The sequence below is a fragment of the Vicugna pacos genome, chromosome 3 (genome assembly GCF_048564905.1).
Source record: "Vicugna pacos chromosome 3, VicPac4, whole genome shotgun sequence".
NCBI lineage: Eukaryota > Metazoa > Chordata > Mammalia > Artiodactyla > Camelidae > Vicugna > Vicugna pacos.
The window spans coordinates 91,489,084-91,512,627 of record NC_132989.1 but is presented as its reverse complement, the minus strand read 5'-3'; the positions used below and the strand labels follow the sequence as shown (position 1 = coordinate 91,512,627).

Here is a 23,544-nt window from a genome sequence, read left to right as displayed (position 1 = left end):
TCACACCCAGGACAATCAACGCCTCCCATATATTCGATATCCCACTATTTTCTGGTTGTACTGAAAAATAAACAACCGGTGAATGATTTCACCTCTTAAAAAAAGCATTTACACTTTAAATATGGGATAAGGTGGGATTCCTTCCTTCTTAAAAATGTTTCTAGAGCTACAAAAAAAAGACTTGCATTTACAAAATAGTTGATAAAAATATTCCTCTGGACTGTACAAGAAGGGAGACAGGGACCACTGCTAAGACCGGGTGTATGTTGTTAATCAGCCTTGTCTGCTTTCTCTCCTGCCATAGCTATTAGAGGCTGGGCTTTCCTCGTTTTTAGTTTCTCAAAACATTTTCTGCAGGCAAATCTTTAGTCTCTTGGTTAGCCACGTCAGCCTGTTTACTCTTTGCTCCCCTTTTCCCTTTTATTTGCACTTTTTTTTGTCTGAAGATATATCCTTTCCTGCTTTGGTTTTTTGCTTTCGTTTCTACTTTTGCAGGAGCGAGTTTAGCTGACAATCTCGCCAGTCTCCTCTTGGGTTCCTCCTTCGCACCCCACCCTTGGCAGAGCTGAGCTTGCTCTCCGGCATCCTGGGCGCCTGCGTGGCGCCAGCGGCTCGCTGCGAGCCCAGAGCCTTCGCGAAGCGGGGCTGCCTGGCCGCTGCCTCTCCTCCCGCCGCCCGAGCTGCTGGGACTCGCGGGGGTTGGGGGTGGCAGGTGAACTGTTAATAAAGTGTCCACTGAAGTAAATACAAGAAAATTTTGAGGAGATGGAGGCATTTATTAACATTGGAGCAAGAGTTTGGGGGTGTACCGTGAAAAAGGTGGGAGGAAGATGATTCTTAGGAAGAATCTTGGGAAAGGTTGCTCGAGATACTAAGGTGATGAGGACATAAAAGCAGATTGGAGATTGTAGGACTCCCCTTCCCTGAGGACGTAGGGCTTAGTAATATGGTTGGAAGTAGCTGAGCTCAAATGACTTAAGTTGGGCTAAGTTGTTTTGAGTCAGGAAAAGTAAACTGCATTTGCCGGAGGCCAATTATTATGCCAATAAAGTCAAAAGTCAGCTTTCTGGATAATGTGCAAGAAATGAAACCATTAAATTCTGGCAGTGTTGAATTTTTAAATTGAAAAAGTGTTAAATTCTCTCTTGTATTGTATTTTACTGTCTCTTCATTTTTATTGATAAATTGAGAAAAACTAAAGCTGCTAAACCTTGTGCCTGGCCTAAGTACATTAAAATCAGTTTTTAAAAAAATCTCCAAACTTGATATAAACAACATTATACAATGAGGTACGGAGAACTTTTACTTCAATAGATTAAATATTTAGAAATTAAATGATGGATTTTTCTTATTAACAGGCACAAAGCCATGTCCTTGGGCTTTGGCTTTGTGCTAAGTTAATGACCAGTTCTTGATTGGTTTTTTACAGATTCTCATTTTCACCCTTCTTCAACACACTCTGTACAGGTTTGGAAATGGAACTTGTGATAGTTTGATGTGTCAGCTTCAGTAGGCGACAGTATTCAGTTTCCTAACCAAGTACTAACCTAGGTATTGCTGTGAAGTATTTAGCTCATGTCATTAACATGTATCATTTGACCTCAAGGAGACTGCTCTTGTGGTGTGCATGTGTATGTCCATATTTGTATATCTCTTTATGTATAATCACTTCTTACGATCATCCTTGTGATCTCTCGATCTCTCTCTCTCTCTCCTCTAGTGATTCTGTTTCTCTGGAGAGCCCTGACTGATACAGACCTGATCTGTATAAGGGTAATTTAAATACTATCAGTAACTGGTTCGAGACCAGCATGTGACCTAGATTGAACCAATGAAACGTGAGGAAAAGCTTGATATGAAATTCTGGAGAAGTTCTTCTTTATAATTCTGAGAAATTCCAGTAGTACCTGCCTCTCTCTTCCTCTGACAGTAGTTTTCTTAGATATGAGGCCTGGGATGGGTGTAGCCCTTTCACTGTCAGTTTGAGGATGAAGTCAACACTTATCTGCAGAACCAAGAGGTGTGCAGAGAAATGGAGCTGGGGCTACTGGTTTAAGTCAGCACTGAAGCCTGTCCTACCTCTGGGATTCATTTTCCAAACCATGTATTTCCTCACTGTTTACATTGTAGTTGTGTTTGCTGAGATCTGCAGCCCAAATTATCCTGTATAATACAATGCTTTTCCTTAAGATAAGTTCTTTGGGATTTTAGGAAGCTAGTGTGTCTGATCTGTCTGTTGAAATTCATGTTCTATGTGGACATGGTTTTAAAATATTTGCTTAATAGGAATTTAAAAACTGGTAATATAAATCAAAGTGCTTTTAATAGAATCGTGGCAAGGTAAATAACAATTATTTGCAATGTTTCAATGTGTTTCTACTAATTTGTTTTAGAAATATTAACATTGTTAAGATTCCAGTGGACTTATAGTAATCTACCCTATCTTTAAATGTCATGTTCCTGATAAAGCACAGAACTTGGAAATTATTTGATATTGCAGTAAAGTGACACTTATTAGAGTTAGTTTATCTGGCAGATATATCTTTCAGGTAATATGGATATCATTAAAAACACTAAAGGAAAGTCCATGGTTATTTATTGAATGATTAGAACTGTAAATTTTATTTTAAATAATACACTTAGTGAAGCTTGGCATTTTGAGATGTCAAATACTTACTAGAGTTTCGATTCTTTAGGCCACATTGATCACATAATGCAAACTTCCAGGCCTTCAGCTTCCTGATTAGAGAGTAATATACTGACAAGATAACATGACATTTTTGTTTAATTAATAAACATTTCCTGAGAATTTATGTGTCAGGCACTGTAGGAATCACTGAGGATACAAAATAGATACATGATTTCTGTCTCCTCTGTTTAAGGTGAATTAAAGGAGAAAGAAAGGTGTTACAAAGTTCAGTTAGGAAGCCATTGTGGTCAATCACTTACAAATTATGACACACTATGCCCCCATGTCAACTGAAATAAAAATGTACAATGTGAGAGCTGTGCATCAAGTTTTATTTGGGGACTGATGAGGACTATAACCCTGGAAACAGCCTCTCAGAAACTCTGAGGTATTACCCCTAAGAGGTAGGTAGGGAGGTCAGTTTATATGTGATTTTAGTGAAGTTGGGATACGTGCAATCAAGCACATTTTGGCAGAAGGTTGCTGCTATGAGAAACATGTCTCCGTTAATGATTTTAGTGTTTTTCTAGGTATGAAAGGATGCAAGAAATTAGGCTCATAAAATCTTCTCCTGAAAATATCTATCCGAAGGCCTGTTCTGCCAGTTTTTCCCAAAGCTCCGAGTACCTCATTCCTGATCTCTGCCCTGAATTCCTTTCAAAGTGTGTTGAAGGTCAACAACTGCACTGACTAGTGACTTCCCTCTTGTAGAACCAGATGGCAAGCAATAATTTTTAGTTGGCAATTATTTTTATTATTTCCTTTTAAATATAAACTACCTTTCATAAGAAATGATAGGGTGGAGAGTATCCAAAATGTACTGTGTCAAACTGGAAAGCAACAAAACAAAGCAACAAAACAAAACAAAACAACACAAGCTAAAGGTAGGTTTGACTTCAGGCAAGAAAAGGGTGAAAGCAAAGTGGAAGTGAAACTCTTGACTAAGTGCTTTGAAACTCACAGTGGAGAGTGGAGAGGATGAACTCTGCACACAATGAGCGCTTTAAGGGATGGTCTCAAGATGTATAGCAATAGAAATTTCTGTAAAAAAAAGTTTTGGTGCTATTAGACGTGAAAGGAGTATGTTAAATGTGAACTGGCCAAAGCAGATCAGCAACAAAACAAAACCTAGCTAATAAAATTAAGATTTAGAAAAGCGACACTCAACCGCATAGACTGGGAGCGTCCCATCCAGACAACAATAACCACTGAGAGATATGGATGTGCTCCAAGAGAGCCAGTCAGGATTTTCATACTTTAAGCAACCAAAACCAGACAGTCCAGACTTTCCAAACTTTCCTGTCTGCTCTACTGACTACAGCTGCAGAGCAGGATGGACAGGAGAGACCAACCAGACACTTCTACGCTCCCTAGTCAGCGCGGCGGAGAGAGCTGGCTTCTCATTGGATTAGCTTGGGGACATGGGTGGCTTCTGATTGGCTTAGAGGAGTGGGTGGGAGAGAGGCGTGTCCTGACATCACACCCTCCCTAAAAGTCTCTGCTGCTCAGGATTGTGAAGTGAGAAGTCCGGGAGGAAGAAAATAACTCGGAGTAACCTTTGTGGGCCGAAGCCGACCCTCTTCGGGAGCTGGGCCCCTCCCACCAACCAGACGAGCTCCGCCCCCCTGCCCGCATTGGCGTATCAGGTGACCGCGGGCTGGCGCAGTCACGTGGCTGGGTGCGCCCGCCCGTTGTGGCCATGGCGGCCGCAGGCTGCAGTGTGGCGAGGCGAGTGGAGGAACTCGGGGACCTGGCTCAGGCCCACATACAACAGCTTAGCGAAGCCGCCGGCGAAGATGGTGAGGGAGCGGAGGAGAGGGAGGCGGGCGGGCGGGCGGTGGTTCAGAGCTGGTGCACCAGGGCCGCAGGGGTTGAGGCTGCGGCCTGTGGTCCGGGTAGATCCCAGGCCAGAGCTACCGAAGGTGCTGCGCCTCTGGCCCCAGCTGCTCCCTCGGTTGTCCACCTCCAAGAACTCCCATTGCCTTAAGCCAGGGCGTTTGCTTGGACACTCCGTTTTTCATAACCCTGAAAAACGCTTAAATCTTAGTCAGACCAGTGCTCCTTGCCTTTGTCTCGGTAACGACTGGGAAAAGGGCGAGATATAGGTGAGTGTGCACACGAAAGTTTAAGTGAGTGGTTAAAGTTGGATGATGGCACACGAGAAAGTAATGGTGGTTTTTGCGTGTAGTAAAGATAACTAGACGTGTAGAATAGGTTCACATTTTCATTGCTGCGTTGTAAATTTCCTTGTTATGTTTTGGATTCTAAACTTAACTGAAAACAGTACTCCACAGAAGAGATTTATATTGATATAATTTAGATGATTCTTTCTTATTCATTACCTCAGTTCTCACGAAGGCCCTGTCGGTACTAGAACACTTTTTTGGGGAATGTCTAAGCAGTTTCCTTAGGAAAAACTGGCATAGGGAATTACCTTGACTTTTGATTTGAAGTCCAGTTCTGTTTGATTACTTCTCAGCTGCCTGTAGTTTCTACCCTATTCCTTTTTGAGTTTTTCACCTTTACTGCAGATAGTTTTAAAATTTTTTTGTAGACTGTCTCATTGTCATTGAATTCCTAGGCAAGTAGTATGGAACATTTTCCCAAACAGTTGAATAGTTGATGAATTTATTGAATAGGATCCACGATAAAATGGCTCTAGTTCCAGTGAAGATTATTTGCTGGATATTCTTTTCTTAGGGGTCTGTTCTTAAGAAGCCCACAGACCACTCTAAAGCTGACTCATTTTTGGTTAAGTGAATCACACGAATAGTTAATGGACAGTAGTAGCTATTACCTGGCAGTGTAAATAAGATTATTCCATGATCTTCACCCCACTTCAGCTCCATTTGAAACAGTCTACAGAGATCAGAGAATGTATTTTATTCACTTATAGCTGAACCCAAAAGCTATTCTCATTTTTCTATGGAAGAGTTCTTTAATCCAGTCTAAAATGAGAGCTGAACATAAAAGTAAAGTGGTCTATATTCTTGTTTGGAGGCTTCGAAGTTCTGAAATTTACTAAAATTAAAATGATAGTGGTCCACATTATGAGCTGTTTATCAGTATTACTAGCAAGATTTTCTTATTCTATGAAGTTTTACTAAAATGTAATTGCATGTATGTGAATGGAACTTGACATTCTTTTCCCGTACAACAAAAATAATATACACTCCAAATGCATCCTTTAATATAACAATTATATATTTATATTAGGTTATAGGGATTGATACTTTCTGTTGTCTTTAGATCAGTTACAGCCAGATGCTATTCCATAGGACTTTTCCTAGGGATTATGTTAGAATCACTTGTCTTTGCCTTGTCAGTCACTACCTTAACTGAATGGTTAAAAAAATTACATTTTATGAAAAATGTCTAAAATGTGAACCCCCCACCTCCATAATTATGTCATGAGTTCCTGTGAGATACTCCTCAGCAATGGTTCAATGAATTCAGTGCAAGTCTTTACATTTAAAATAATCCTGCAAATTAAGAAGAAAATATCAACTCAGTGTTTAAAGAAGCACATAAGAATTGCTATATTCCATGCAACATCAGTTCACAATAGGATCTTTTTTTCTGGGTTGTATGGGTGATACTTCTGGGCTGAGGAGAGATGGAAGGGCAGTGCCAAAGAAATAGCTTTCAATTTAGGTGAATAGTGGAACTTAACAACAGTCAGAATCTGGTCTAGATAGAGGTTAGGCCTTACCTGGGAAAATGTAAGTTCATCTTATGATTGCCAACAGACACAACTTAAGCTGGTGGTGCTTTTGCTCCAACACTGAACAGTTTATCTGTCTGTATAGATGCTGAGGCTGGATTAGCTGGGCCCTCACAAGTGCTACATTTTCTGTCCCTTTGCCAGTGACGAGGAAAGCATATATATTTCAGGAGGAGGCAGAGGGGCAAACTCAGGGACTTTTTAGCATCTTGATGGTGGACATATTTAACCACATGAGATGATGCAGAAGGGTGGGTGGCACCTTGGAATGGACACTGTAGGTTAGGAAAAATCATAAGAGAAGGTGAAATAGAAATGGAATATGACGTAAGAGGATGAGAAGAAATTAGACAGTGTAGGGAGAAGAAAGGGTGAGTTGTTTTTAGAATTTACATCAGGAATAATTAGTTTAATTTTGTCCAGATTTTGAAGCAATTAGGTCATCTGTTCCATTTCTCGGCTTTCAAAGGAATAAAATGTGCAGGTGCGTTGTGTAATAGCAGTTTTAATTGTAATGGCTATTTGCATATGTAAATACATAAACACAATTATGATAAAGCTGTAATTGCTCAGAATGCTTACATTTTATGAGGCATTTGATTTTATTAATCATGCTATTTTGGAAGATACATTTGTGAAATTTTAAATTTTCAGTGAAGCCCTTTCTGTATATTTATGTACATTATTTGTTCTATTTCAATAAAAGTTTTAAATTTATTGCTTAAACATTTTGAGTGTGTCAACATCATAAAAGCAGTATTATGAAAATAAGATTGCACTCAAGAAATGGCAACCGAACCTAAAAGATTTTCAGTCTAACTTTTCAGAATAAATTTCCACGATAAGTTTAAGTAAGATTAGGCATTATGATATACTTCATAATTTGTGAAGGATGTTGTTAACTACCATGCTGCTTTTCTAATGCCATAACATAATTTCATTTCATCATTTTAGGTACGTGGCTTTTTTTTGTTTGAATAACACTCAAACTATATGAATTAATCTTCATGTTTTTATCTCTTACAGATCACTTTTTAATTCGGGCCTCTGCAGCTCTAGAAAAATTGAAACTTCTTTGTGGAGAAGACAAAGAATGTTCAAATCCATCAGATCTTCTAGAACTTTACACACAGGTACTGAAACAGATGTGGTTTCTGACAAGTTGTTGGGGCAGATTACTCATTTAAGAGGGTTGGCTCTGAAGTTTATGTGTATTGAAACAGCTTAATATCAAAAAAAAAATTAACAACCCAATCAAAAAATAGACAGAAGACCTAAATAGACACTTCTCCAAAGAAGATGCACAGATGTCCAACAGACATATGAAAATATGCTCAGTATCACTAATTATTAGAGAAATGCAAATCAAAACTGAAGTGAAGTATCACCTCACACCAGTCAGAATGCCCATCATTAAAAAGTCCATGAACGATTAATGCTGGAGAGAGTGTGGAGAAAAGGGAACCCTGCTAATCTGTTGGTGGGAATGTAAATTGGTGCAGCCACTATGGTGAACAGTATGGAGGTTCCTTAAACAAATGAAAATAGTGTTATCATATGATCCTGCAATTCCACTCCTGGGCATATTTCCAGAGAAAACTAATTCAAAAAGGTACGTGCATCCCAATGTTCATAGCAGCACAGTTCACGTTAGCCAAAACATGGAAGCAACCTAAATGTCCATCCACAGATGAATAAAGAAGTTATACCATGGAATATCACTAAGCTATAAAAATGAATGAAATAATGCCATTTACAGCAACATAGATGGGCTTAGAGATTATCATACTAAGTGAAGTAAGTCAGAGGAAGACAAGTGTATGATATCATTCATATGTGGAATCTAAAAAAAAAGATAGAAATGAACTTATTTACAAAACAGAAATAGACTGACATACATAGAAAAGCCTATGGCTACCAATGGGGAAAGCGGAGGGATGTGACAGGGATAAATTAGGAGCTTGGGATTAACATATAAAGTAAGTAAACAACAAGGACCTACTGTATACCACAGGGAACTGTATTCAATATCTTGTAATAACCTATAATGGAAAAGAATCTGAAAAATAATATATATGTATATGTATGTATGTATAACTGAATCACTTTGCTATACACCTGAAACTAACACAAGAAGTATAAATTAACTATAGTTCAATTTTAAAAAATGGCTAAAATTAAAAAAAACAAAGTTTAGGTGTATTGAAATTAGTTTATTTTCTATTTAAAGTACTAAATTTTTTTTTTAAAACTGTATAAAGTACATAGACTTTGAAACTTTGAGGCAGTATATGGAGAAGTGAAATTTATTGGTTATGTTGATAAGTGAGGAAGAAAGTCTTGCAGATAACAGGATTGCTTCCCTTTATAGATAATTAAATAAAACACTCATATGTGCAGTTGCCAAGCTCTTGAAGGTTATTCAAAGGAAACAGAGGTCTCTGTAAGGGCGCTCATAATTTTTTTCCCTAAAATTCACATTTCCTTAGGATTCTCGACTTTTGTTATACAGGTCCATAAGATTTTTGTTTTCCCCTCTTTTTCTTTTACTTTCCTTTCAAATTCCGGTCTCTGTATGGAGAAGATCTGTTTTTTTTTGAACACTGCTGAGGCAAGATGATATTAAAAAATATAATTTTATTACAGTAACTACATTTGTGTAGCACTTTGTGGTTGATAGAGTGCTTCAAATGCCCTTACTTGATTGCCAAGGGATAATAAAGATGAAGTGGTTATAGAAAGTAAACTTAGTTAAGCTTCCAAAATGCACATTTATAGCACTAGGTACCCGACACTGCTTTCTTTTAGCAGGTACTTGAAGATGGTTTCTGCCTTCATATGTGGTTGAATGAGCCTATAATAGCCACTCACAAACTCCAGAGAGCTGTTGCAATTTAGCTGAACTTTGCCTGGCTTTCTTTCTTTCCAGAAGGCTTCCTGCTTGTCTTGTTTCTTTTACATGGGAGAGTTGTAAACATTTTAACTTATTTCTAAGAATAAGACAAAAGACCTGGGGATAATAGATTTATATTCCCCAAACCCCCTTTGGACCTTACGCTTCTGAATAAGGCCATTTTCCTTAGGGTGATGATCTCTGCCTTCCTGGCTTAGGCCTTCTACACAAGATCAGTTAGTTACTACTTAAGTAGTATGTGTGCTAGGTAATGTTCTAAGTGCTTTACATTTGTTAATTCATTTTATCCTCAAAACAAAGGACTTTGAAAGGCATTTACTTCAGTCTCTTCATTTGCCAGGGAAGAAACTGAGGCTCTAAAAAAAAGATAAACTTGACTTGTCCTTGGTTGGTTAGGTAGAACTGATATTAGAACTCAGTTTCCTTAGCCTTAGTAGATTAAACAAAGGACTAGGATTGGGTAATTTTAAGGTTTTTGAACAAAAAGTCTTATATTTAGGGGTGCTGGTTTGAATTGCATAACGTTGGTGGTGCTGCCTTTGTTAGGTGACAGAATACGTAATCCCCAAATGCTGACTCTTTATTTGGGGAAACAGGTTATTCTTTGAAGATTCAATGTGCAAAACTAAAGATAGTGTCTTTATCTTGATATGGCAGGCATGTAGAAAATGTTCAGGAACTATTTATGTATAAATAGCAAAGAATATAGTAATTAAACTTTTTATAATTGTGTTATATGATTAGCTTATCTGAACTACAACATAAATCTCTATTTTATTTTTTGAGGGAAGCTAGATTATTTTAATGCATTTAGCATGTTATTAAAATCCTAAGAAGTTTTCTATAAAGTCCACCTCAGATTATGTTAGATATTTTATACTAGATATTTTGATTATTTTTTAAACTTATATACTGTGCTAGAAGATTTAAATGTCTAATAAAGCATTTATACATATAAGATTAAACTATAAGAGCTATTCATTTAAGTTCGAATCATTTGTAGCTACTTTTTTTCTCTTTTACTTCAGGCTATTTTGGACATGACGTATTTTGAGGAGAACAAGCTAGTAGATGAAGATTTTCCTGAAGATTCTTCACAAAAAGTGAAAGAGCTAATCAGTTTTCTTTCAGAACCAGAAATTTTAGTTAAAGAAAATAATTTGCACCCAAAAGTAAGTTTTCCACAACTACAAATTATGGTGGAATGCTGCTAATTCTTACTTTGCTATTCTTTAGAATCTGTACTTGTTTCTTCAAACATGTATCTTTGTTTTAAATGAAGATTGAAGCAGGGATATATGAGAGTTGAACACTTCATACCTTGTAAATATGTTTCAGAATGTCTGCATATTGGAATTGTATTGTAATTACAGTGCCCTGTCATTTTCTAAACACACATTGCTATTTCTGCTCCCTTCACTTTTGCAGATGCTGTGTTTTCTTGAAGATCCCTAGTCATCTAATTCCCACATCTCTTGTCCTTTCTATAGTCCTCATCTTACTGGACATTTGCTGCCTTTCTTACCACTGATCATCCCATCCCTTGGAGGCCCTGCATGCTCTCCTTATCTCTGAGAAGCCTTGTTCTTGCTTTTTTCCAAGCATCTTCCCTCTCTCCCATTCTGGAAACAGACATGCCTCAAGGATATCTCCTCTGATAGTCTCTGTTCTGTCTTTGACAGCCTGTTCACTTGCTTTTTAGTGCCATCTCTATTTAATGATTCCAAGATTTTTACCTCTAGCCCTGGCTACTCTTTCAAGCAGATAATTTCTCATCTTTCTGTCTGCTGGCTATCTCTCCTACATATCTTTGTTGCTCCTTGTGTTTATCAGGGAATGCTGACTTTGGAAACAAATAGTCCCAAGTTTTATATGACACAACATAGTAAAAGTTTGACTTATTAAAATTGTTTTTGTGTATATCTTTTCATTATTTTATTTTAGCAGTAGTAGAGATAGGTATGACCTTGTTTCAAGCAATGTATATTTCTGAAAACTTACTTTTTCAATCAGATTATAGAATACTTATATTTCGTATATATTAGAGAGTTGGCTGCTAAAATATTTGAACATCATTTTCTAGAAGAATTTGTGAATTGGAGTAGTAATTTTAATTTTAATGTAGCGATAGATTTCTGTATTTCTAATTGATTCAGAGTAAGGCATTCCTGTGTAAGCTGCTAAGAATAGAGTAAATTTTGTGAAATTGGAGTGTTTTTAATGGCTCAATATTTTGAAATTTGATTTTGATTTTTACAGACTTGAAGTTTGTCTATTTAGCTGTGTCTTCGTTGTGTTTCAGAACTGCGATTTGCTTGGGGACGAACTCCTGGAATGTCTCTCCTGGAGACGAGGAGCCCTACTCTATATGTATTGTCATTCTCTGACCAAAAGGAGAGAGTGGCTCACAAGAAAATCTAGTTTGCTTAAAAAGGTAAAAAGGCATTCCTCCTACATTTTTGATAATTGACATTTATAGGTTTCCAAAAGCTGTATATAGTATGGTATTAAGAATAGAGGAATCAAAGGGCCTGGGTTTGCATTCCAGGTCTTTTACTTACCAGCTATGTAATCTTAAACAAATTGGAATTACTGTGAAAATTAAATATGGTAACAGGTGAAGACCCTTTGTAAACTGGGAAGTTTTACCTGTTTTTTGTTTTGTTTTGTTTTTTAGTTCTAGATTTTTATTTTTTAAAATTCAAGGTAGATAATCTATATTAATTTCTAAGCATATTGTTTGGCCTGAAGAAAACAAACTTGATTGTGAGCCTCTATCAGCAGGTCACTCCTAAAACTCCCGCATGACCCTGCTTCTAGAAAATTGTGGCCCTCTGATTTGTCTTGACTCTTCTGACCAAATCAGTAAATCCAAAGGTCCTGTCGTTGTATCACTAAGGATCCTAACTTGGGTTGATTGTACACATGGTTTATGTGGGCCTGCAGATGAGAGGTCACTCCTTCAGACATAAAAGCTTGATCAAAATGTTTCTAAATTAAAGTAAATGCATCGATGTTTTTAACAAGTTGTTGAGCACATCTTTATTATCTATATCTTTCTTTCCTCTTAATATTTTTGACAAGTATGTTACTGAATTATGTGTTCTTGGTTAATGATTTCTTTCGTTGTTGTTTTTTTCCCCCATACTCTTACTAATTGGAGGATTATACTTATAAAAGTTTTGGGGTAGTAGCTCCTTATAGCATTGTAATGTAACAGCCATAAGATATATCTATATGTTAGCCAATTTTCTCTTGAGTAAAGGATGGGGAAAAATAACATTTGAAATTTCTGCAGCTCTGCATATAATACTTAAATTCTTTGTCTTTGACTTTCATTTAGTACCTTGTTGATGGAATCAGTTACTTGCTACAGATGCTAAATTATCGGTGTCCTATTCAGTTAAATGAAGGTGTTTCTTTCCAAGACCTAGACACAGCTAAATTACTGAGTGAAGGTAATGTGATCTCTTTTTTCAGTTTTCTAAGTGTTTTAAAGCTTTTTAAAAATTTAAGACGTTTATTAGATTTAACTCTGATTTAAATAAATTTCAAGTTACATTATAGACAAAATAATAAAAGAGCTTTCAAAAAATTCAGTAATCTTCTCAGGTAATATGGAAAAATACTGCTAATCTCTTCCTAGTAATTTGGTGAGAGTGATATGGCATGTAGCTTTTACTTATTTTGCATCCCCACAAATCCCTGATCAGCCTCTAGTTTCTCTTGTAACAGAGACTGGAAGTAACTTTTTGTTTTTCACTTTTAAATTTTTGTTTATTTATTTTGAGGGAGTAGGTAATTAGGTTTGTTTGTTTGTTTGTTTATTTAATGGAAGTACTGGGGATTGAACCCAGGATCTTCTGAGCAATACCCTCTCCCCTGGAAGTAACTTTTAAAGGAGAAATTTACTGCTTTTTCACCTTAAAAAGGTCCAGAGCTGGGTATGGTGGCTTCGTAGCATCATCAGGGATCTTGTCTTTCTCTTTCATCATCTTTCGAAGTGGAGCCCCACAGCTTCAGAGGGAGGCACTTTGTATAGAATATATGTAAACAGTACTTGCCAGAGCTGTGCAACATGCATCCCTGTTGAGGATCTTTCTTCCATTCTCAGTATCTCAGGTTCCTTCCATCTCAGCTGTGTTTCAGGCTATAAAAATAGCCAAAGGATGTTTCTTTCATCCAGGTCTGCTCCTTTGGAGCTACCTTCTTGGAAGTTTCTTACAACTCCTGCATTTCACTGGCCAGAATTTAATAGCATGGCTTCATATAGCTACAAGAGAATCTGCAATAGATAGCCTTTTACATGATTTATCCCAAATAAATAGTCTCTTTTTCCAGAAAAGATGGGAAGAATGACTATTAAGTGATAATTATTAGTTTCTGTTATAAACATCTATGCCCTTAAACATGATAGGAACTAAATATAGAGCATCATTTGGGTTTTAGACTGAGATTGGAGAGGGAAGAACAATTTATTTTCACCATCTCTTTTTGCAAATAGAGGAACTGAGATCCTGATAAGCTAAATGACCTGTTCAAGGTGACATAGCTGACAAGTGATGTTAGATTATATGTGTAAACTTTCTTTTATACTTTATCTGAAATTTTGATGGGGAAAAAAGCGAATGGGGAAGAAGAAATTTCTTAGAGAAAATTCTATATTTTAGTTTTGTAAGTGTATTTTAATTATTCTTTCTTTGTTAGCTTCTGTAGGCTTTTCCTTTCTATTTGAAAGCATTGCATAGAAAAAGCACCTTAATTTAAGAATCATTAATTTATGACTGGCTACTAGTGTCCAGAAGTTGTTACCTTCAAACAGCTTGTCCTAAAAGAAACTTACTGTGGAAACAATGCACTCCTTCAGTGGGCATTTACCTGATTTTAGATAAAACTCAAAGCTGTGTAAACGTAGTATGATTTTTGTTTCTTTTTCCAAGGTGAGACAATCATTTTGTCCTTTGAACATTGCTTGTATGCCATTTTAAATTTTCAGCTTTTAAAAATTACCAAGTAACGTGTTTAGTAAACCTCTTTACCTCATTTCTGTGCTTCATTCCTCTCTGGGCCCTTATAAAAATAGCCTTGTCAGAATAACTCGAATTAAATAGGTTAAAAGGCTGTTTAGCTGTGTGCATCCTTGGTTTATGCCCTTTTTATATACTACTGAGGAACCCCCCACTTCCCAGCAGCCTTTGGTTCATTTCTTAGCCCAGAACCTGGATTACAGATCTCCTGAAGGAGCAGCTCTGAGCTGACTTCACTAATTACCTAAATAGCTTGTGAAAAATACAGATTTCTGTGTATTACCTGCAGGTTCTGACTTAGTATATGGAATCCAGGAATCTTTTTATAAGCTCCCATAATTATGATAATCAGATTGAGACATCACTGCTTCTAGCAGTTGCCAGTCTGTGAAAGTTTTTTCTTCTGTGAAAGTTAAAGATCTTTCTGCCCTTACTGTTACTTCATGGGTTAGTCACCTTCTCCCTCCCTGTACCCACTGCTATCACATGTGTGTTCATCAAGGATGTGAATAGTACAAAATGAAGTCTTTTATTGAAAACTGTGCTGAGCATTGGCAGAAAAAAAAGTCACAGAAAATTTGTAGCAGCAAAAAGACAACAGCTACAGAGCAGTGGCTTCCTTGGGGCAGTAGAGATGGAGAAAGTGCCTAATTTTTACATTATTCATCTCTTCATTTGATATTTTAACATAGTATAGTTGAACATAGTCTATGGACCAGCTCACCCTAGGACTTTGTTAAAAATACGGTTAAAAATACAAATTCATAGACCCAACCCCATACCTAAGTCTGGAAGTCTTGGAGGTGGGGGCCCAGTGATGAGCATTTGAGCATGTCGTCCAGGTAGTTCTAGTGCAGATTAAAGTTTGAGAACCACTCTTCAGCATACAGCTATTCATTCTCTCCCTAGAAACACCTTCCCACAGGGTATCTGTGTTTCTTGTTCAGCAGTCAATCCTTGTTAACAAAAAGAATGAGGTACTTTTAGAGTTGGGCATATGTTGGATCCCAAATCTCCCTTAAGCAAACACTCTTCATCTTTTACAAGTGGCTTCACTGGGGGAACTCATTTCAGTTCCTCCTCCCAAGGCTGTAGTCAAGTGTTTAAAAGTTCGGCCTTCCCTTCAGTTTTACTTCTATCTCCTTACTCCCCTCCACCAGTCTTTTTAGGAATAATTAAGAGTGTAGGATCACAAAAATGAAAAAGGATATGCATTCAATGAAATGCCGTATCTAATATGAAATGTAATTCTGCAGTGAATTTTGTTAATTTGGAAATAAGTAGGGCATGTGGAATCTTGAGTTTTGCAAACAGCCTTAAAGAGCTTTGGTGAATTGCACAAAGTCAGTGATTTACACCCAGATCTTTTCAGTTCTAGGTCCGTTTCTCTTTATATTCTGAATAACATCTAATGCTAGTCCAGCATTTTCTCTGAGGTTTATGATCTTTTAACTATGAAGGAATAAAGTGAAAAGAAATGATTATTTGTAATATACATTATGCTCATTGAGTGAGTCGTTCTGTACATAGAAAGCATAATTAGTAGAGTAGCCTATCATACTTTTATGAATGCAAGCCTCAGCTTCTGCTCTTAAATGATTAACTCCTATGTTGATACAATGAATCAGCTCTTGCTAAGCTTGTTCTTCTCTTGCTACTATTTTTAAGCTGAATTTGAGGTGAGGTGAAGGGGATAGCTGTAGGGACACACCCTGAGACTATAAAAAGCTTGTAATAGATTCAAGGCAATAGAAACTATAACAGTTTTGGAAGTTGAATTTTGCTTCTATTTCTATGTCTCTGATACTATTTTAGTCATTTCTGATGAGCTGTGTTAGGTGAGCACTGAGATTATGATGCTTGTTTATTTGAGGTAAACTTTTCAAATCACACAAGTACCTGTTTAATAGGATAGATCATTTATCTGTATTCTAGTGACTTTAAGAAGTTAGTTATATAATTTAATAGCACTTTATATTTTTATTTCATGTGCTTCTTAAGAAAATTCCATGAAATAAGTAGGGCATGTGGAATCCTGATTTTTGCAAACTGAAGCTTAAAGAGCTTTGCTGAGTTGTACAAAGTCAATAATTTATCCCCAGATCTTTACAGTTCTAGGTCTATTTGTTTTTATATCAAATTAATGTACTTTATGTGTCATAAATGTTTAATTATATAACATTGCCTTATTCCATAATAAGAATGCTTTCAGCTTTTGATGAACATCCTGCAGTGTATTTCTTTTTCCTGGTAACATAAGGCATCTTGGATATAATTTAACATCTTTGGTAATTTAGAATTAAATGGCTTCTCAGGGACATGATTATGCAGGATCATCTCTACACTCTTGTAGAAATTTATGAACTATATCATTGATCCTAGAATATACCCCAGAATAAAAGCTGTGTTCATGGATGGGACTGAGGGAGTGTTTGAGTACTCTGAAATTGTATGTGGAATATGGGGTGTATGTTCTGGGAGAGGTTCTGTCAATATAGATTAGATTCTCAAAGACATCTTAAAGAGAACCTCAGAAGGAGTAACACATTGACCTAAACAATTCTTTAAAAATAATTCTTTTTGAGGGTGGGTTTGGGCTGGCTTTATAGATAAAAAAGAGATAGAAGTGCCAATGAAATGAGGATTGTATTAGTGATAATTGGCTTTTCTAAGGATAGCCATTAAATAAGGAGGGAGAATGTTTAATGTTGCAAAAGGAATTTATTACAATCTTAATCACCAGGTTTCTTTTTACATTTTTAATTCTAATCTCTCAAATGACTTTCCCAGGAATATTTAGTGACATTCATTTGCTGGCTATGATGTACAGTGGAGAAATGTGTTTTTGGGGATTGAAGCATTGTGCAGATCAACAGCCAGAAAATCATGAATTGGATACTGGTGTTTCTGGAGCAAGTAACCCTACATGCAAAGAACCCTTGGATTTCCGAGAAGTAGGAGAAAAAATTTTGAAAAAGTATGTATCTGTGTGCGAAGGACCCCTGAAAGAACAAGAATGGAATACGACAAATGCAAAACAAATCTTAAGCTTCTTTCAGCATCACACTAACTAGTAAGTTCATCTAGTCCTCTTCAGACAGGAAGACAAACAAACAAACAAAAAGACTCATGAAATGGAAGTTCCAGAAAAGAAGACATATTGATATTGAGTTTAAAAACATTACAATACATGAAGATAGCCAGCACAGTTACCCTTTTTTAAATGCCGTCACCATCTTTCACTATATACTCTTAAGCCTGTGAGGGAACGATTCTTTAATTTCTAAGTTGGCATTTATGTTATTCTAACTACAGATATCCTGTAACTAATACTAAGGAGGAATCCAATTCATCTTTATAAAGATTTTTTTCTTTTTATTTTAGGTTATTTTTTTTTTATTGTGGTACAATATACATAACATAAAATTGACTGTTTTAACCATCTTTGGATTACTTTTTAATCTCCCTATCTTGAAGTTTGCTATACTTCAGAGATTAAAATCAAGTCCCCTCACTGCTTTGGATATATGCTATGGATATGAAAATTGTCATAAGGAAAAATTATGGCTAATATCCAGTTACCATTTCTAGAACAAGGTAAATGATGAAACACTCCACAAAATAATTTTTGTTTAATTATTTTACCACATATTACTAATGGCATTTAAAATTTTTTAGTGTATTAGGCATTTTATAAACATTTTTAAATGATTTTCCTATTTTGTTTAATAGAATATGCATGGTTTATTCAATGTGTAATGAAGATAAAATCAAGTTAGGTTAGTCTGCTATTAGCTCATGTATCTTTAGGGCACAACTTTTCATATACTTTGAAATTTTAATATTTTTTGTCTTTAATAGTAGGGGTGAGTGACAAAGGTCAAGAGTCTAACCTGGTATCTTACTTACAGTCTTTCTGTCTACCTCAATTCTTATTATCATCTTGGGATGATCCTCCTGATACCTTGCCAATATCCTTGACCTCTGGGCCATTGACTTCATCACATTCCAGGAGCTTAACCCCAAGGCCACACTATCCTGAGTTTCTCTTTCTGAATCTTAAATTTCAATGATTGATGACAATTCTCATCTTTCTAGCTTTTTACTTCCTCATTTTTATTGCTGTTTTTCTCTCTTATTTCTTCTCTATTTCTTTAGCTTCTTCATAGCCTCCTTCTCTTGACTGCCTCCTTTTCTTCTAACCATCAGCCTCTTTCAGATTTTCTTCTTTCCCTATCCAGCCTCGGCCTTATGGGGCACCATATGAAGTGCTCTGCAATCCCTTCAAACACATCTTCCCCTTGTCCTTCAGCCTAATCATTCTGCAAGCCCTCAACATTGAATTAATTCTATCATTCTGCCTTCTTTTCTGAGTTGCTGAGTTCCATGTGAAGTTCCTGCAGCCCTTCAAAGTGGAATGCTTTAAGTATCTCACCTTCAGCTTTAGATGAGCCCTCAGTGTAAGCCTTTTTGTAAGGTAAGGTAATGTGATGTAAGTCTGTTACCAGTGTGGCCCCCGTCCCTTTCCGACTGTGGCATCTAACTTTGTCATCAGTTTCCTCTGGCCCTCTGTCTCCTCCCCAGCGCGTGGCTCTTGGTTCTGTCTTACAGAAGATAGAGACTGTGAGGAGGCAGCATCTGTTTACCAGAATTGCCCTACTCATTTTCCCCCTTTTTAGAGAAAAAGAGATAGCCTGCTTCGTGTTGCGGCTCAGTCTCCGTTTTTCCTCTCCTGGCTCCCTCGTTTCCCCTGGGGCTCCTCTTTTTTTTCCTGCCAATATCCTGTAGGTATTGCTCTTTCCCAGAGTGCTATCCTTTTTCTCTTTTTTCTCCCTCTTCTCCCCCTTTTCCTTCTTTTCTTTCCTCTTTTTTGCTTTTTCACTTACTCGAAATACAGTCGACCCTTGAGCAACACAGATTTGAACTACGTGGGTCTACTTATTCGTGGGGTTTTTCCCAGTGGTGAATACTCCAGCACTACACAATCAGCGGTTGATTACATCTGCAGATACAGAGGAATCGCGGGTGTGAAGGGTCGACTATAAATTATACTCAGATTTTTTGACTGCCAAGAGGGTTGGACCCCTAACCCCTGAGTTGTTCAAAGGTCAGCTGGACTCTTAGGTGATATTATTCATAGCTATGGCTTCTCCCACCTGTGATGTTGGGCTGATACCCAAACTGCAGTTTGAATCCCAGCTACTCTTCTGCTCTCTAAACCTTTCTAACTGCCTGGTAAAAATCTTCACTTGGACATCCTGTAGTAATTTTAAATTCTACATGTTCAAGCAGCTCATCCTCATCGTTCATCTAAAAATCTTTTGCAGTTCATATTTTCTCTTTTTTCGATCTTTCACAAAGCAGGGCAACGCCGAACACTGCACCTGGTTTCTTCTGCTTGCCTTGCCAGCCCCATCTCTGCAGTTCCTCCTGTGAGATCATATTCTAGTCCAGTGTTCCTCAGGCTCCTTTCTGATGAACAAATATTCTGATAGAGCCTCTTGGGACAAGGAGAATCTCTCCCTATCTCTGTCTCCTTATTTATCACTACACAGTTAAGATTTTTATTTAACTTAGCTTTTGACAAGTTTTACTATGAAAATACCTTTGTGCTTTCTAAATATAAAGATGTAAATCGCAGACTGCCCACCCCCACGTCGCTCCTTTTGGAGCATTGTAGTCAGTCACAATTGTTTCAGTTGCTTCCCAAGTGTGCTGTGTCTTTTCCCTTGATACCCTTCGCAGACCTCCTTACTTCTGCCTGGAATGCTTTGCCCTTCATTATGGCCAAGTGACTACCCATTTATCCTTTAGGACTCAGCTTCAGTGATGTTGTATCCATAAGACTTTTTCCAGCCTTTTTCATTCAAAGCTACACGTTCCTTTGCTTCTGCTCCCTTAGTCTTCCCCTGCCATGTTACTGCTTTATAGTCATTTTTCTTATGAATTGGCAAACTCCATGTTTTAAAAATTTATCTTTATACATAGTGCTTACTGAACGGTAGGCTCTTAGTAATGTTTTTGAATTAATAAGAGATATGATTCTAAAGTGCTGTACTCTGCACAGAACGGTTACTGCCACTGGATTCCAAACTGCCATGCCCTTTATACCACTGGCTGACAAAGCGAACAGGGAATTACTCCACAGAGGAGTGAAGTATTACTTAAATTTTGAACCTGAGAAAATGAGAGAACTTTCTCTTCAGAAGCTGGGAACTCCCATTTTGCCATCACGACCCTTGTGAACCACTTGGGTCTCTCCCTGTTTGGTACACTGATGAGGGTACTTTTGGGTGCTTTTTGTACAACTTTTTCATCTCCCACACAATTGGAGAATAATTTGTAGACTATAACAGCTATAGTGCTTTTTTACTCTGATGTATTACAAAACAATGAACAACACTTTGTGTGTGTTAAAGCCTGCTAAATAAATTCTGTTTTATTTAGAATGGATTAATGTCAAGATTCCAAATACTTCACGTAAAGAAAGTACTGTAATTCACACATCATCAAAGTACTATAATTCACTTATCAAGTATGACGTGCCTACTGCATGCCAGGTTTTATCCTAGGCATTGAGGATATAGCTTTGTAAAACACCAGAGTTTGTATTCTAGTGGAGGAATTTAATACACTTTAAGAAATAAGTGTGCAGCATGTTAAGTGATGAGTACTATGAAGAATAAAGCAGGGCAGTGGAGTGAGTGTGGCTCTGGAACGGGGCTCTGTTTTATTTAGGGTGGTTGGGAAGGCACCTGTAGGCACCTGTCTACTTGGGCATTTGTGTCTTCAGATTCCACCCCTTTGATTAAATATCATTAAGTGTGCCATTGCACATTTAGTATGTTCATGAAATTTCTCTTTCTTATGGAAGTTCTAATGCTGAATTAAAGAATGAATCACTACCTAGGAACTTCTTATTTTGATCGCATTTAAAGAGTGTCTCTCCAGTATGGTCTTTGCTAGTGGGTAAGTGATAACCTAAAGGCATTGTAGCATTTATTACACTTGGAGTTTCTATTTTGAGTTCTCTGATGGTTACAAAAACTTAACTCTGTTAAAGGATTTTTCCTAGTCCTTAAATTTGTATGCTTCTTTTCCAGTATGAATTTTCTCAGATTAACTAGGCTTTGAGACTTAGTTAAAGGCTTATCTGCTTTGCTGCATTTATAGGGTGTCTGGCTACCATGAATTGTTTGATGCTGATGAAAGTTTAGATCCTGACTGAAGATTTTCTCTTATTTCTTCGCATACAGTAGAGTGAGGTGAGAGTCATACCTGAAATCCCACAATAAAATTTACATTCCTACCTTTACAAGTTTATTAAAGTTGGAACTGTCTCTAAAGGCATTCTCAGATTCATTTTAATGCCATTAAAAAAAACCAACAAAACCCACTGCTGGCTGATGTGCTAGTTTTAGATTGCTTGTCACTTTTCTCTCTTCACCTTCCAGAGCTGCTCTTCTGGTTCCCATAAGGATACCCCTTTTGCCACAGAATCCAGGATTCTCTAGTTCTCTTCTTAACAGTATTTTTTTTTTAACACAATATGAGTTACCATGTTATGGAAGTACTACATTAACATACACTTGATGTATCCACCGTTAAAGTATGCATTATGTTTTTGTGCTCCTGTTCCTTACTGTTCTTGGTTTTCTTACTTCTGGTGAAAATTTCCAAGTAAAATGTTTTGGAGTATATAAACTTTTTTTTTTTAAATAAAACCATATTCCTATGTTTCTTTCTTGTTTCTTTTCTTTTCTATCTGGGTGTTGTGCCAGAATGAAAACTTTTATCATCCTCATATACTGTTTGTAACTGAGTGGGACCCTATGGAGCCTTCCTGGGACAGACCCCGCCGTGTCCTCCACTTGCCTCTTGTTTGTAGAGAAACTTTAGCCTCCTAGGCCTTCCCCGAGTTCCAAAAATAAATTTAATCAGAGAAGTGAGAAAATGCAGACAAAGGAAAATAGTCGAACAAGACAAAATAATAGTGGTTAGCCATTTAAGTCAAGGACCTCCAGTTCCTCCTCAAGGGCTAAAGATAATATTCTGAACCATATCCTTTGGGTTGTTTTGCAAATACTGAAATCCCTACCAGATGGAAAAAGTAACTGTATGCTGACCACAAGTATTTAGACCCCAGACTGGGTAGTTTAGTGGTTAGGAATGTGGGTTCTAGAGCCAGAGGCCTGAAATTAAATCCCAGCTCTGCTGTTTCCTAGCTGTGTGATTTCAATAAGTTATTTAACCTTTCTGTGCCTTAAAATTCTGTTGTGTAACACAGGAATAATAATAGCACCTACCTCACAGAGTAAGAGTATTCTACTTCTTAATTGAAGAATAAATGAGTTAATGTTTCAAGTGTTTAATTCAATGTCTAGCACATGGTAAGAGCTCAAAAGAGTTAGTTGTTACTATTACCATTTTCCTCAATGGCCAGTTCTGTGTATTGGCACACCTCATTCATCATGCTGAAAAATATCCTAATACTCATCGGCCGGGATAATGGAGTGACAAATTCTTGTTCTGGCCAGTGAGCACTCACTCACTGCCCTGCCCTCAGTGGTGCTGGCCATTCTAAATGGCAAGCAGCTTTCAGAGACGAAATCGCTGGCTGGATAGTCATCTGAAATATTTGTTAATTTTTAGAAGTTTTTCAGCCCCAGCCTCTGAGTGTGTATATACTCAATACATACCAATTTCTATTTTTACCAATCAGCTTGATTGACTTGGCTTCTGGTCTCACTCTTAACCTTTTGGTCTCACTCTTAAACACACAGGTCAGATGCATTTAATAAATATTAGTTATCTAAATATTATGCATACCCTATTTAAAAATAGACTACTCTAAACGATGGTAAATCCACATGATTGAGTAGCATAACACTTTAAAAAGCAAAGAGGAATATTTCTATAAAATACTATGGAGTGGTTTTATTAAGTGAAAAACAAGGTGATGAAAGTATATAGTACAATTTATTTAAGAAAGGGAATATAAATGTGTTTATAACATTGTTTGCTTACATTAAAAAAAAGTTTAAAAAATGGTTACCTATGATGGGAGATGGGGGAGAGGAACTAGATGGACAGGATCAGGATGGAAACTAGACTTCTCTGAATATATCTTGAATTTTGTACATTTGGCTTTGGAACCATTTACTACATTGTAATAAAATAAGGTTGCATC

General features: G+C 37.0%; 1 protein-coding gene and 1 pseudogene across 1 annotated transcript; one reads left to right on the top strand and one right to left on the bottom strand.

The window, feature by feature from the left end:
• Positions 1 to 273: 273 nt before the first annotated feature.
• On the bottom strand, positions 274 to 585 carry LOC102542878 (non-histone chromosomal protein HMG-14 pseudogene; annotated as a pseudogene).
• Positions 586 to 4,195: 3,610 nt separating this feature from the next.
• RIMOC1 (RAB7A interacting MON1-CCZ1 complex subunit 1) lies at positions 4,196 to 22,093 on the top strand. The gene is made up of 6 exons (XM_015242105.3): positions 4,196 to 4,488; positions 7,440 to 7,546; positions 10,356 to 10,499; positions 11,630 to 11,761; positions 12,671 to 12,785; positions 17,145 to 22,093. The coding sequence occupies exons 1-6, from the start codon at positions 4,389 to 4,391 to the stop codon at positions 17,426 to 17,428; spliced, it is 882 nt and encodes a 293-aa protein (XP_015097591.1). The 5' UTR covers positions 4,196 to 4,388; the 3' UTR covers positions 17,429 to 22,093.
• The last annotated feature ends 1,451 nt before the right edge of the window (positions 22,094 to 23,544 follow it).

Coding starts and splice junctions, on each gene's coding strand:
- RIMOC1 (XM_015242105.3), top strand. CDS start 4,389: ATGGCGGCCGCAGGCTGCAGTGTGGCGAGGCGAGTGGAGGAACTCGGG. Junction 10,500..11,629: donor AAAATAATTTGCACCCAAAA/GTAAGTTTTCCA, acceptor GTTGTGTTTCAG/AACTGCGATTTGCTTGGGGA. Junction 11,762..12,670: donor AATCTAGTTTGCTTAAAAAG/GTAAAAAGGCAT, acceptor ACTTTCATTTAG/TACCTTGTTGATGGAATCAG.